General features: G+C 34.4%; 1 protein-coding gene across 1 annotated transcript; it reads right to left on the reverse strand.

Moving 5' to 3' along the window:
- Positions 1 to 28: 28 nt before the first annotated feature.
- On the reverse strand, positions 29 to 13,814 carry Pym (partner of Y14 and mago). The gene is made up of 3 exons (XM_085944525.1): positions 13,668 to 13,814; positions 9,050 to 9,337; positions 29 to 5,194 (listed from the first exon to the last, which is right to left on the reverse strand). The coding sequence occupies exons 1-3, from the start codon at positions 13,705 to 13,707 to the stop codon at positions 4,953 to 4,955; spliced, it is 570 nt and encodes a 189-aa protein (XP_085800651.1). The 5' UTR covers positions 13,708 to 13,814; the 3' UTR covers positions 29 to 4,952.
- Positions 13,815 to 14,317: the final 503 nt, after the last annotated feature.

Raw genomic sequence — 14,317 nt, forward strand, 5'->3', positions numbered from 1 at the left:
ACTAAATTCTATTGAGAGAAACAGCAAAAATGTTTTATAAAAATTTATTTGTTCATAATAATATCCATACTGTGGTAGCGCGAGATTATCACGGCATGGTGAACAAACTGTTCGGAGTCGTAGGTAATAAAAAAAAAGAATTGATTGATCCTCGATTATTTTATATCTCACGATTTTATTGCTGAATTCGCATCCTAAAAACATGCTCAATCGTCTGGCACTGTAAAATGACTAAAAAGTTTAAAAATATAAAATCACTAAGAAACATTTTAACTATTTACACATTTTGTACTGGACTATTATTTTAATAAAATGAGGAATCATATAAAATTAAAAAGCAATCATTACAGCTTTAAAAAAACAGGTCTGAGAGTACAAATCAGGCAATTGACATTGTACAAAATGTATATAACAATATGATAAAATACAGTTGAATATACCACTGATGTGGATACTGAGTGTTAATAAAATTACATTTTTAGCAAAATATTTCAACTATCTGCAGGGTTATTCTAAATAGTTAACACGGGTTAACGTATTATTTTTATTGCTCCAAAATAATACGGATATCACTCGGAGCAATTCCATAAACAAGGCTACAATAATTCTGTGTGCGAAAGGAAGAAGGCGTTAAGTTTTAAATTGCTACTGTTCAGGACAGCCAAAAGAAGATTAATTTTTAGACCTTTTAAAATTCAATTTAGTTTGTATGGCAACTTTAATGTTTCTGTATGAAATTTAGTAATTCAGAGGTGTTGATTTGACTTATCCTTTTTCTCATTTGTGCATATGTGTATTATGGTTCATTTGCTATCTTTAACTCATTTTTCGATTATTAAGACTTATCGCCCTCTTCCTTTCGCTCACAGAATTGTTAACACACCGCACTGCGTCTTATTTGATTCCAAATAAAACTCCCTTTATCCAATTAGAGATTCCCATTGGATGCATTTGGAATAAAGTAAGACGTGTTAACTGTGTTACTCAATGATATTTGATAGCTTGCGGTTAACACTCATGGACAACCGTGTTAAAAGATATCACTTAAATTCCCGGGATAATTAACTGCTTAAATACGACAATCATATTTATCACTTTTTTATTGATTTTCCGAGTTAGGTGATATGTTAGAATAGCCCTGCTAGATTGCCTTTTTAAATCTACTGTTAACACTTCACCTACCACACAAAATTACGCAAATTAGGTACGTTAGATACGTACGTTCATTGTTTGACAAAAATCAGCGAATTTCGATCACTGAATTAACAATTTCCTACTTTTGAACCTAGTGAAATATTTCAGAAAAAAAAATTATATACATCAATGCAAACAATAAAATGTTTATCACTCTACGATTGAAATCTATTTGCCATCTAATACTCATTTTAATATAATGTAAAATAAGTACTCTAGCATCGCTAATCCATAGACACATGGTCTATTGCTATGACATCTTACTTAATATAACCAATGACATTATTAATGGACGACGCACTCAATACAGTAGCTAGCAAGTAAATTCGCATGTATAGGTAGACGTCACGCAATTTCCATTATGCGATATCACGCATCGGGAATTTATAGCAATATGACCTTTATTGTAATGCCGTTAGAGCAGTGTTTCTAATGTCAATGTTCATTTGAGCGAACCCGTTCGAACCGAACCATTCGGCAGACCCAACAAAAAGCATCAGGAATTTATAGCAATATCACCTTTATTGTAATGGCGTTAGAACAGATTATGCCATTCGGCAGACCCGACAATAAAGTGAGTGTCATTTTCTTTTCCAGATGATTCGTCCATATTAATGTCATTGAATATAACAGTAATAAAATAAAACAAAAAGTCAGATGTTTCAAAACGCTAATAAACACTTGAAATTAATTCAAATATTGGACCCGAGTGAGCCTTACAACAATGGATTAATACTTGTTTAAAAATGAGTATTGAAACTGTAGCGTATGCAGTTCTTAACCGTTAGCTAGTATAGGACACCATTGAGCGGTAGGTAAAGTGTTAAGACATAATATAAACCTGTGGTAGAAGAAAACAATTCATTTTAACACAGAAATGTCAAATTATGCATAATATATTATATTACATGCCGGACTTATGGTCTTGGCCCGTAAGTATCACTATAAAGAATAATATGAATTATTACAAGAAAAAAGAATTTTAAAAACTAAATGATTGAAGAATCCAAATTAAAAGTGACTAGGGGTTTTAAACACCGATTTAACATACAAATAAATGATTACGTTTGAAATGAAATTCGTGTATAAACTTAAATGTAATTGTCATAAAATCTTACATAGATCAGAGGACACTTTTAAGTTTGTTATAGAGAAAGCCGAAGATCGTGATTTATGCAAATGATATGCCAATTTATAAACACCGGATTGACATAATATTCACCGAGGTGACAGTGAGGATAAATGAGGATTTATAAAACATTCCACAATTGAGAAGTTACACCACCAGAAAGTGACGGTTCATCTCTCAAACTGGAATTTACATTGCGACCATATATGTTGCCTGATTGGTCAAGGCATAATACAATAGAACACCGATTATCAGGACTAATCAAAAATAATGTAGTCCATATAATTATAAAAGCAGATGATAGATCATATAAGAAAACAGAAGTATTTAATAAGAGTTAAGAACTAGATAAGTAACGTACGAATCAGTGGTGAAGGGTGAAGGTAGGCTATTAAGATCTGACATAAATAGTACATACTAAACATAGATAAGATGATCTATGCTAAAAATTGGAGTCAATATCTCACATTGTTTTTGCTAGTCTTCATTGAGGTTTTTGTGACTTGATCATATCCATTTTATCATCATCATTTTTCTACGATCTCCGTAATCCTTAGAAAGAAAACTTTGAAATGTAATCATTTAAATAAACACATTTTGTATCGGATCCGTCAGCTGATTAAATTTCTTCCTAGGCACGTCAAAGTTTCGTTTACGCTTTCATCCATTGGCTGCTACTAAAATATAAAATTTAGAAGCAAAAGTAATCTAGATAATCGGTGTTCTACTATAAAATCCTAATCTACCAATTAAAAAAATTGAGGAGCTACGTAGAAGATGGACGTGTTAAACTAGAGTTTTGAGAAAAAGCGCATTATAATTACCACAAATCAGATATATCAGTATGTAAACATTTTGGCCATCAGAGCCACACACGGTCGTCAGATTGAAATGGTAAAAAATCAAAAATTCTAAAAACTGTCAGCAGAATTGGTTAAGGGAATGTTATGAGAATAAGACCCGTTTCACACGGGACACCTGTGTGGCGCCACCGGCGTGGCGAGATTCCGAATTTACACATAACTGAATGGGCGCGTTCAGACGGGGACACACTAGTGTCACGTTCATTTATATGTAAATGCGGAATCTCGCCACCGCCACACAGGTGTCACTAGGACTCATTGCTAATTTGGAAAAAAACAATTATATGGTTGTATCCAGAGAGCCGGATGAACCTTGTGGCACTTTCAGGGTGCACAACAATGCTTTTGAGAGTCAACAATTTTGTATATATGACATGGTCCATTCACAATAAGAGTGGCATAGAAATCGAAATTAAAAGAATTTTACTAGGCAACAAACGTCGGTTCAGTCTTACAAAGGTGCTGCATTCCAAGGCATTGGAACTTACACTTGAAATGAAACACTAATGAGATCAGTTGTCATGTATGGCTTGGAAACCAGGTGCATGACTAATAACATGGAAAGATTGTTGAGACTATTTGAGCGAAGCATGTGCGGTGTACCCATCAATGACACGGGGTGGAGACGTAGATACAATAACGAAATGTAAGCTTTGTCCTTAAACATTAGGCTGCTTTAAATGTCTGAACCATATACACAGGACGGATGAGTCACTCATAATGAAGACATTTGGGAAAGTCAGAAGGCAAACATAGATCTGGACGACCTCACACACAATGTCAGGATAGTGTCGAGTTTGATTTCAAGACCTCAGGCGTCCTAAACCGGAAGCAGATGCTGAAAGAGGCCAAGACCAGCGCCAGAAAGAAGAAGATATATATGTAAAAAAACTTCATAACATGGAACAAATTCATTAGAATAATCGCCTATCTAAAGTTTATTACTTGATAACTCAGTCCATTTCATGGTAACTTTTGTCCTACAAATTACAATGAATTAAATCGTTGCAGAAAACTTTTATACCTCTATTATGCTAGGACACTGATTCATTCTATTGAGACTTTGAGAGAATGCTTTTTTATACAACTGTGATGGATACTGTCATAGATTTAAAAATTTAAATGCTTAAATAGGAAAGTAACCATTCTTCGATTTACATACGTAGGTACTTCATATTTTTCAGCATAAGTGCTCGGCCGTAGTGATTTGGCGGGCGCGGCGCGGCGGCGTCTTGCGAAACTCAAACGTATAACCGTGTGTATTATGCCCCAAAAAAGACACTGTCTACGAACATTTTACACACGGTTATACGTTTGAGTTTCGCAAGACGCCGCCCCCGCACGACCACTACGTTCTTGCACTAAGAGTCAAGTGTACCTTTGTAATTGATTTTAATATATTTTTTTAAATGATATTAAGAAACGTTTCTTATGTATGTCGACACCCATGAATCCAGTCGTCTGGGTGATGCGGGCCTAGCAGAACGCCTTCAGTTTCTTCTATTCAGCTCCTCAATTATTATACTGATGAAAAATAAGAGATGAAGATATTTTAATGTATATACCTAAATTATTCTTAACTCTGCTATTTTGAACTGATACAAAATAAAACCTAGAATAATACAATAAAACATTGTGAACATAATTAATTATAAATGGATGAGTTTCGGCGAAATTTTACATTTTTGTACATTACTTATTCCTGAGTTTTTTTTTTGTCTACTTTTAACTTAAAAAATATAGCCTTAGTATCGATGATGAGTGTTTTATAGTCCGATGATGGATTCCAATTTAGATATTTCACTGAGCACTTGTTCTTTGTTTTTGACCTTTTCTAACTGATCTTTCTCGGGGTTTTCGATTTCGCCGTTCTGCAGTTTGACCTCTAAGACTTCTATTTCTCTAATTTTCTTCTTGAGGTTTTTCAGTCTCTTCGCCGGGTCGGTGGTCACTTGCAAGTTCGGGGCTAGAGACACTTTCGAAATTGACTCACTTAACTTATCAGCACCTGAAAATAAAATGAATTTTCATATTGCAACCAAACATCGTTAGCCTCACTCAAAGGTGTTGATGGAAAACTTTCTTTTATGCAGACGGAGCCCGTATATATCAAAAGTAAAATAGGGGTCAGTTAGGCTATTTATTAGATAAACGTGCATCATTATTTAGATCAGGGTTTCTTAACCTTTTTGAGAGGTAAATAGTTTGTGGTGTTCGATTATGGTGTTGAGGATGATGATGAAGAAGTCGAAGATGTATGCAGGAGCAAGTTTTATTTGCAGCGTAACGGTTGGTACGATAGTATAAATACAATGACAGTACATATTATGTACTGAGATAGTTACGAGCCAGGTACTTAGATTCGAGTGACATTTTGATAAATCATTATTCGTAATTTATACAGTCGAAAGTAATACCTAAACATTATATTCTAGTACATAATTATATTGAATGAGTCAGCGGTTTAAATACGACTAGGTAGCTGTGAATTTTATTTATTATTAGTCATAATATAATATGGTACTATGGGAATGGATATTAGACTAATTTTCCATTGCGACACCGTATTTAATATCGCCCATCAATCTGCTGATACAGGTAAAAAGTTGTTTGCCGGCATATGAGTCGCTGGGAATTTATTATTGCGGTCGAATAATTTGATACATTAAATATAATGATCAATAATATACTGACAGCTACAAGTTTTAGTTTCGCGAAACAAAAAAAAAAAATAACACTTACAAACAAGAATTAAATATATAATTTCTATATTTTTTGTTAATTTTAATAATGTAATATGTACTCTTCGTTTAGGAGTACTTAAATATGATTATTACTTAAACGGAACATCATATTTACTGACATTAGTAGAGGCAAAAACATTTCGTTAGCATACCAATGTTATGAATCCTTCAGTCACACTATAGGGGAATATAGCAGTGGCAAAGGGTGGAGGTAGGCTGTTAAGATCCGCCATAAATAGTGCAGACTAAATTTTGTCAGTCATAAACATTTGTTTTCATTGGACTAAGATTACAATTTACAGATGTTGTTGGTTAGTTTTAAAAATTCAATTTAACTTAACTAAACCAAATCATAATAAATAATAGTCAAAAAATACTCGTCAATCTATAAAATATCTAAAATTACGCCATTAAATCATACATAATTTTGGATATTTCATAGATAGAATAACATTTTTTATCTATTATAGTTTGGTTTAGGCAGGGCTTAATGAATTTTAAATAATTAAGCCGCGTTGACACGGTCCAAGTACCATCCAAGTACACTTGGATCGAGTGCCATCCAAGTGACAGCTTCATACTATTTATTCGTATCCAAGTGCACTCGTATGAAACATCTTCATACTAATTATTCCTATCCAAGCTACTTGGACCGCGTCCTACTCATCCAAGTTAACTTGGATAGGAATAAATAGTATGAAGCTGTCACTTGGATGAGACATCTTCATACTAATTATTCCTATCCAAGCTACTTGGACCGCGTCCTACTCATCCAAGTTAACTTGGATAGGAATAAATAGTATGAAGCTGTCACTTGGACGAGACATCTTCATACTAATTATTCCTATCCAAGCTACTTGGACCGCGTCCTACTCATCCAAGTTAACTTGGATAGGAATAAATAGTATGAAGCTGTCACTTGGATGAGACATCTTCATACTAATTATTCCTATCCAAGCTACTTGGACCGCGTCCTACTCATCCAAGTTAACTTGGATAGGAATAAATAGTATGAAGCTGTCACTTGGACGAGACATCTTCATACTAATTATTCCTATCCAAGCTACTTGGACCGCGTCCTACTCATCCAAGTTAACTTGGATAGGAATAAATAGTATGAAGCTGTCACTTGGATGAGACATCTTCATACTAATTATTCCTATCCAAGCTACTTGGACCGCGTCCTACTCATCCAAGTTAACTTGGATAGGAATAAATAGTAGGGAGCTGTCACTTGGACGAGACATCTTCATACTAATTATTCCTATCCAAGCTACTTGGACCGCGTCCTACTCATCCAAGTTAACTTGGATAGGAATAAATAGTATGAAGCTGTCACTTGGATGAGACATCTTCATACTAATTATTCCTATCCAAGCTACTTGGACCGCGTCCTAGTCATCCAAGTTAACTTGGATAGGAATAAATAGTATGAAGCTGTCACTTGGACGAGACATCTTCATACTAATTATTCCTATCCAAGCTACTTGGACCGCGTCCTACTCATCCAAGTTAACTTGGATAGGAATAAATAGTATGAAGCTGTCACTTGGATGAGACATCTTCATACTAATTATTCCTATCCAAGCTACTTGGACCGCGTCCTACTCATCCAAGTTAACTTGGATAGGAATAAATAGTATGGAGCTGTCACTTGGACGAGACATCTTCATACTAATTATTCCTATCCAAGCTACTTGGACCGCGTCCTACTCATCCAAGTTAACTTGGATAGGAATAAATAGTATGAAGCTGTCACTTGGATGAGACATCTTCATACTAATTATTCCTATCCAAGCTACTTGGACCGCGTCCTACTCATCCAAGTTAACTTGGATAGGAATAAATAGTATGAAGCTGTCACTTGGACGAGACATCTTCATACTAATTATTCTTATCCAAGCTACTTGGACCGCGTCCTACTCATCCAAGTTAACTTGGATAGGAATAAATAGTATGAAGCTGTCACTTGGATGAGACATCTTCATACTAATTATTCCTATCCAAGCTACTTGGACCGCGTCCTACTCATCCAAGTTAACTTGGATAGGAATAAATAGTATGGAGCTGTCACTTGGACGAGACATCTTCATACTAATTATTCCTATCCAAGCTACTTGGACCGCGTCCTACTCATCCAAGTTAACTTGGATAGGAATAAATAGTATGAAGCTGTCACTTGGATGAGACATCTTCATACTAATTATTCCTATCCAAGCTACTTGGACCGCGTCCTACTCATCCAAGTTAACTTGGATAGGAATAAATAGTATGAAGCTGTCACTTGGACGAGACATCTTCATACTAATTATTCCTATCCAAGCTACTTGGACCGCGTCCTACTCATCCAAGTTAACTTGGATAGGAATAAATAGTATGAAGCTGTCACTTGGATGAGACATCTTCATACTAATTATTCCTATCCAAGCTACTTGGACCGCGTCCTACTCATCCAAGTTAACTTGGATAGGAATAAATAGTATGGAGCTGTCACTTGGACGAGACATCTTCATACTAATTATTCCTATCCAAGTCTACTTGGATCGCACTTGGACCGTGTCAACGCGGCTTTAACCAACAAAATGACGTGTAATATATATTTCCAATTCAACGAAAACAAATAAGTATGAATGAAAAATTGTGCACAATTTTGTTGGATCACCCAAAATATATCAAAACTATTATGGTTTGGTTGGGTAGGGTTTAATTTATTTTTTAAAACTAACTAACACCATCTGTAAATTGTAGTCTTATTTCAATAAAAACAAATACGAATGACTAAAAAAGTTTAATGTGCACTATTTGTATCGGATGTTAACAGCCTACCTCCACCCATTGCCACTGGTATATAGTTATATCTGGGAAAAAGGGATTTCTTAATTTGGGATCCGATTACAAGAATTACAAACAATCGATCAATTCCTAGGATCCGCATCTTCCACCTGGCAAACCAGTTGCTGATATGCACACGGTAACAATTACGGTTTTATGATCGTGATTTATACACACAAGCAAAGAATACCGATATATTAATCCGCCCAATACGCCGTCTCCATTTTCCATCTCGTTCAATCTCGTTGGCTTTACTTTAATTATGCATAAAATGATATGGCAATTACCGCTTTTCTTTTTCTTCTTTGAATCGTCTTGAATTAAAAGGCCTGGGACAGCACACCGTGCTTTTTCTTTAGCGTCTTTCTTTGCCTTCGCTTCGGCTCTTGCTTTAGCCTCAGCGACTATTTCCGGTGTCAGGCCGACCGGACAACTGTTCATCTGTCTGGCGGCAAACTGCCTTCCTTTACTCTCGTACAACGGCACCTCTTCCTGCGGTACGTAGCCATCTCTAACTCGCCGCGGCTTTCTCCATGTTCCATCAGGCCTCTGCGACGCAGGAATAAAACTGCCACCTGGCAAAAGCAAATAATATTATAGTCTTATCGATAAACGATCAAATAATTGGTGGCGGTGTTTGGTTTTACGGTTTCTATTTAGCAGTCTTGAGGAGTAATTGGTGGGGAAAGATAAACAAGGACACTATACTTAGATTGCAGCTCGCAAGCCTAATACTACAAGGTTCCAAGTGTTCATCCTTGAGAAAACAAACTAAACAATAAAGTAGTATTCTAAGCTGCCTCAATGTTACTTTTGTTTCACCAAGAACAAACACTTAGAACCTTATAGTTCTCCACTCGCGACTGCTGGTGGTAAATTAGTTTCATAAATAGATACTAAATGAAGTATCTGGTGTCAGATTTTTGAGTCATATTTGGCGGTGGTGATGAGTAAGGGTAGGGTAGTGACACGAACAAAAACGCCGACCTTCAGTTAGTGTTTATGGCAGAGTATGGTTTAACGACATAACTATACAAATCTAGCCTTGTAGTCAATTCTACTTCTCAAATAGCCGTGCGACAACCTCACGACGAGGTACAAACAGAATATATAAGTCCCATGGTCCTAAACTATGGAAGAAGCAGAGAAGAAATGGTCGAAAAAGACCATGAACAGGTAACCAGTAGCGTAATCGTTTAGTATTAGGCAGTAAAATGTATGTTGTTAACCTTTTCTTTGTAAAATGTAATAAAATTTTACGTAAAAAATTTCGCCTCGGAGAATCGAGACTGTTCAAGTGTAATTGGAACGCTGTGACCGCAGACCTCGAAATGACACGCCATGAAATTTCAAATCGATCTATTTCGGAAATAATTTCCGGGAAATCTCCATTAAACTTAGAAAATAAGTTATGGGAGAGATTGTTTACGTAAAATTAAGCAAGTACATGCTTCAATAACTTTTATAGCTATAATGGAAGTGTATGAAAATTGGAAAAGAAAATTGAATATTTATAAATTTATATACTGTATAATTATGAATAAGGAATTTTAATACTAATTTTATCAATACAAGATAGAAGTTAACTACCGTTATAAAAATATTGTAAACGCGTATCTATATCTATAGACGCGTAATTATAATTATAAATTTTGTTAATGCTATAACTTGCTGACTATAATGAATATTGTAAAAGTAACAATTGGAAAAACTTGAGATTCTGGTATAGATGGGTTTCTACCCATAAACAATAATAAATCTTAATTGCCTCCTAAGTAATAAAAGAATCGAATACTGCGACTAAAAACACAAACTGGCGCGTGACCTTGAACCTTAACTGAATTCTGTTCGACTAGAATTTACGGCCCGGCTGTGTTGAGTTGCCGGATAAAAATAGATTCAAGGTTACGTTTAGATTACTATGGAAAAGCCACTATTAAGGACGAAATAAATTTGTAGTCGCTTGTAAATAACATCTTGTTAGGATTAAGCATTTATATATTTAAGTTGAAATGTTAAGTATAATATTATAGTATTTTCACGTAATAATGTTCGTCCGAAAGGTAAATATCGAATGAAACGTTTTCTGCGGCTCCAAATAGTTTTATTAAAACTTAGTAAAATTCTATTGGCCTAAAAAGGCCAAGAGTGGTGGAAAGGACTAGTACGTGGGTGTCAACCTTTCATTTTGACATTTTAAATTTAAAGACTGCCATTCCCTTATTTAGTACACGAGTACCTATTCTGATACCTCGTTGGAAAGCTAAAAACTTTCCCCTTCGTTTGAACACGAAAAATCATATAAAATCAACTATTTTGCTGACGTCACCGTAACTACGTATTTAAAGGACATGTTCTAGAGGGTGCTTAAAACACCCCTATTAAGTCTTAATTTTGCGGAAATAAAGTAGAGTAAATTTAACCCGATTTAATTAGAAGATATCTCTATTAGAAAGTTACCAGGAACGGGAGATATACGTAAATTTATCCCGTGAGAGAAAGATATACATCTGCTATCCCTTACGGACTGTTTCCTGTTAAACCTCCATCCCGAGGGTATAAAAGGTGACATCCTTTTTCCGTAAATTCATTAGTTTCTACACTTCTCACCGGCGATCTTCAGTAAGCAGCAGACCTCTCTGCGAGCTTGTGGGACACGGTTCTCAGTACATTCGCGATTCATACGTACCAGTAAGTCCCCTTCGACGGGCAAAACGTAGCGCGAATAACTCGTATCTGTCGGTAGTGACGTCGGCCGCCAAAACGTAGCACGAATACTACGTATCTGTCGATAGTGACGCGCCGCGGATTAATTTTATTTTTCATTACTCATCATACGAGGTGACGTAATCGAGATAAATTACGCGATCGAATTTGTTTTATAAAAACAAATTAATAAACTCAGTCTATAATAATAAATTTTACAAATCTTTTCGGGATTATAAAATAAATTTTTGAAACTTTATTAAGTAAACATAATTATAAAATAAATTTTTGAAACTTTATTAAGTAAACATAATTATAAAATAAATTTTAGTAAACAAATTTTAGTAAATAAATTTGTAAACATTAAGCAAACCTTTTGTAAACAAGTCTGTAAACACAAATAAATATTTGTAAATACACTGTGAACATAAATAAACTTTATAAACAACAATAAAATAATTCTATTCTTTTATAAACCTAATACTGTGTGACCAAAGAATAATTTATATTTTCTTTCTTATGGGAAAATATTTCATGAATTAAAAATATCCAAAGAATATCTGCGTATACATTCTCTGAATTAGGTGTGACTTTTCGGGAATTTGTGAAAGATTTCACAGAGATCCTATAGTGAACAAATAAATAGTTTGCTGATACTTTAATGAGATTTAATTACGGGAACAATGACAGTTAATCTTATTGTGTGACCGTGAACTCTAGTACCTGAATGAATTCGGCACCACACCAGCTGAGAGTTTTATTCGGGAATTCAAAAGTTGTGATACTACAAAGGAGATCCACCTCTCCTAATTCATCACTAGTCTCCTCAGTGACGGCCCGGTAGCATTATTGAGCTAGCCGTGAGCCGGGTCATGTCAGTAGGTAAGGTAGGGAACAATATACAGCAAGCTGTGCATTTTAATTTTTTACAAATTGATTTGTCAATAAATATACAATAATTTGCTAATAACCTATTTCTTTTATTCAACAAATAAGACACAAGATTTCAGAATGTAACATTCTATAAATACTGAATATCGTCGCCGTAGATGTCAAGGGAGCCAGTCCACAAAATCATAATGCTGAGAAACAGGCACTCAAAGATTTTGTGTGACAAAAAAAAGTAACATTTTTATATTGAACTTTTTTGTTTTTAAAGATATAACGGTGAAACTTTCAACATAGAATATACTTTGTGGTATTATCATTTTATTATTTCGTACAAATAACTAAAAATAATAGTATCTTAGAAGTTTTGTGGCTTAAATCCATTGACCACTGCATCTTTGATGATTTTAAAATGCTTTTGTGTACTTTACTCATTTTTGCCAAATTTGTGGCTTGGCTCCCTTGACATCTACATAATTTGAAAACACCTCATGCATATACACACTAGAAAAAATCATATTATAATGCAATTCGATAAGCATTTCATGTAACAAGTGTTAGTTAAAATTGTCATGATTCAATAAGATTCACGTAGCTTAATTGGAAAAGCATACTGGGGCGAATCCAGCAGATACAGGTTCAAGTCCCGTCGGATGTCATATTTTTTCTACAAAATGATTTTTTCTACAAAATGATTTTTTCTAGTGTGTATATGCATGAGATGTTTTCAAATTATGTAATACTATAATATACGATATTCAATAATTTGGTAGTTTTTTTTGCCTATATTTGGCGGTTGTTGTGAGTAATTATTGGTGGGTGAATACAACTGTCATCTAAAAAATAATCAAATAATAATATATAACACTTATTTAAATGAGTGTAATCAATAATAATAATTGTTTATTTACTAATCCAATTTAGGGTTAGGGTGAAGAAACAATGAACTGTCAAAAAATTTGCCTGCAGCGATGACTAAGACTAATGAAATGTTGGGCCATCTAATCCAACCATATTCATTATGAAATACTCTTCTTTATTATTTTATAATAATCTAAGTTTCCATCTATATATGCCTAGTCAATCTCACCAATGAAACTGAAATGTGCTAAAATAACCTAAATAAAAGCCGTTTTCTAAATCAAATAGTTTAAGGAAAACAGTTTCAGATTAAGATAATATAAAGTCTCCCTGTGAAATCTGTCAGCAACAATTAAGGATTCTACAATGTACACATTGTCGTCGGGTGAAGAAGGGAAAATATGGAAGATAACTGATAGTAGCGGATAGAACTAAAGCATGGCAAAATACCTTCAGCGTCTTTTGAAGCCGTGTGATTATTGGAAGACATTGGCAAATAAAAGAAGCCCTTTTTATTAAATAAATCTGGCAATATGTAAACAAACCAAGATCATTTCAAAGGCGTCTAATCAATCAAAAATCACTCTTGATCAGAATTCGGAATTGACAGACAGTTTAACCAATTTAAGCATTCATATTTGTGCAATTCAGGTTAGTAACATAAAAGTAATAAATATATTATCAAAGAGTCAGTATCTACTTTATTTTTTACTTCAAAGAGTGATAGGTAGGAAGAGATAAATTATTGATGTAAGCCTAAAGAGATTGGACAATCTCTTGTGTAAGCCGTATACTTAATCTATTAGGTACATTTATATGTATTAAGTACATACTCTGATCAAAATGCACATTATAAACAACATGTGAATTTGTTGAACCCGGGACTCATCAAGCCTGAAAACTTGAAATTTCAAAAGTTAACATTGTTTATATTTATTTGTATTGATTTACCACGACGCGGAAACCATGAAAATTGCTTTTCTTTATAGGTACCTAGCCGAACTTTATTATTCCCATAAATTATTTAGGTAGGTACTAGGTAACCTCTCATCCCTGACCATAGATAATATCTCCGACTTTGTGGCGCGCATAGACTGATA

Source organism: Rhyacophila brunnea, unplaced genomic scaffold (assembly GCF_057557595.1).
Source record: "Rhyacophila brunnea isolate RB1 unplaced genomic scaffold, BYU_Rbru_1.0 scaffold_17, whole genome shotgun sequence".
Lineage (NCBI taxonomy): Eukaryota > Metazoa > Arthropoda > Insecta > Trichoptera > Rhyacophilidae > Rhyacophila > Rhyacophila brunnea.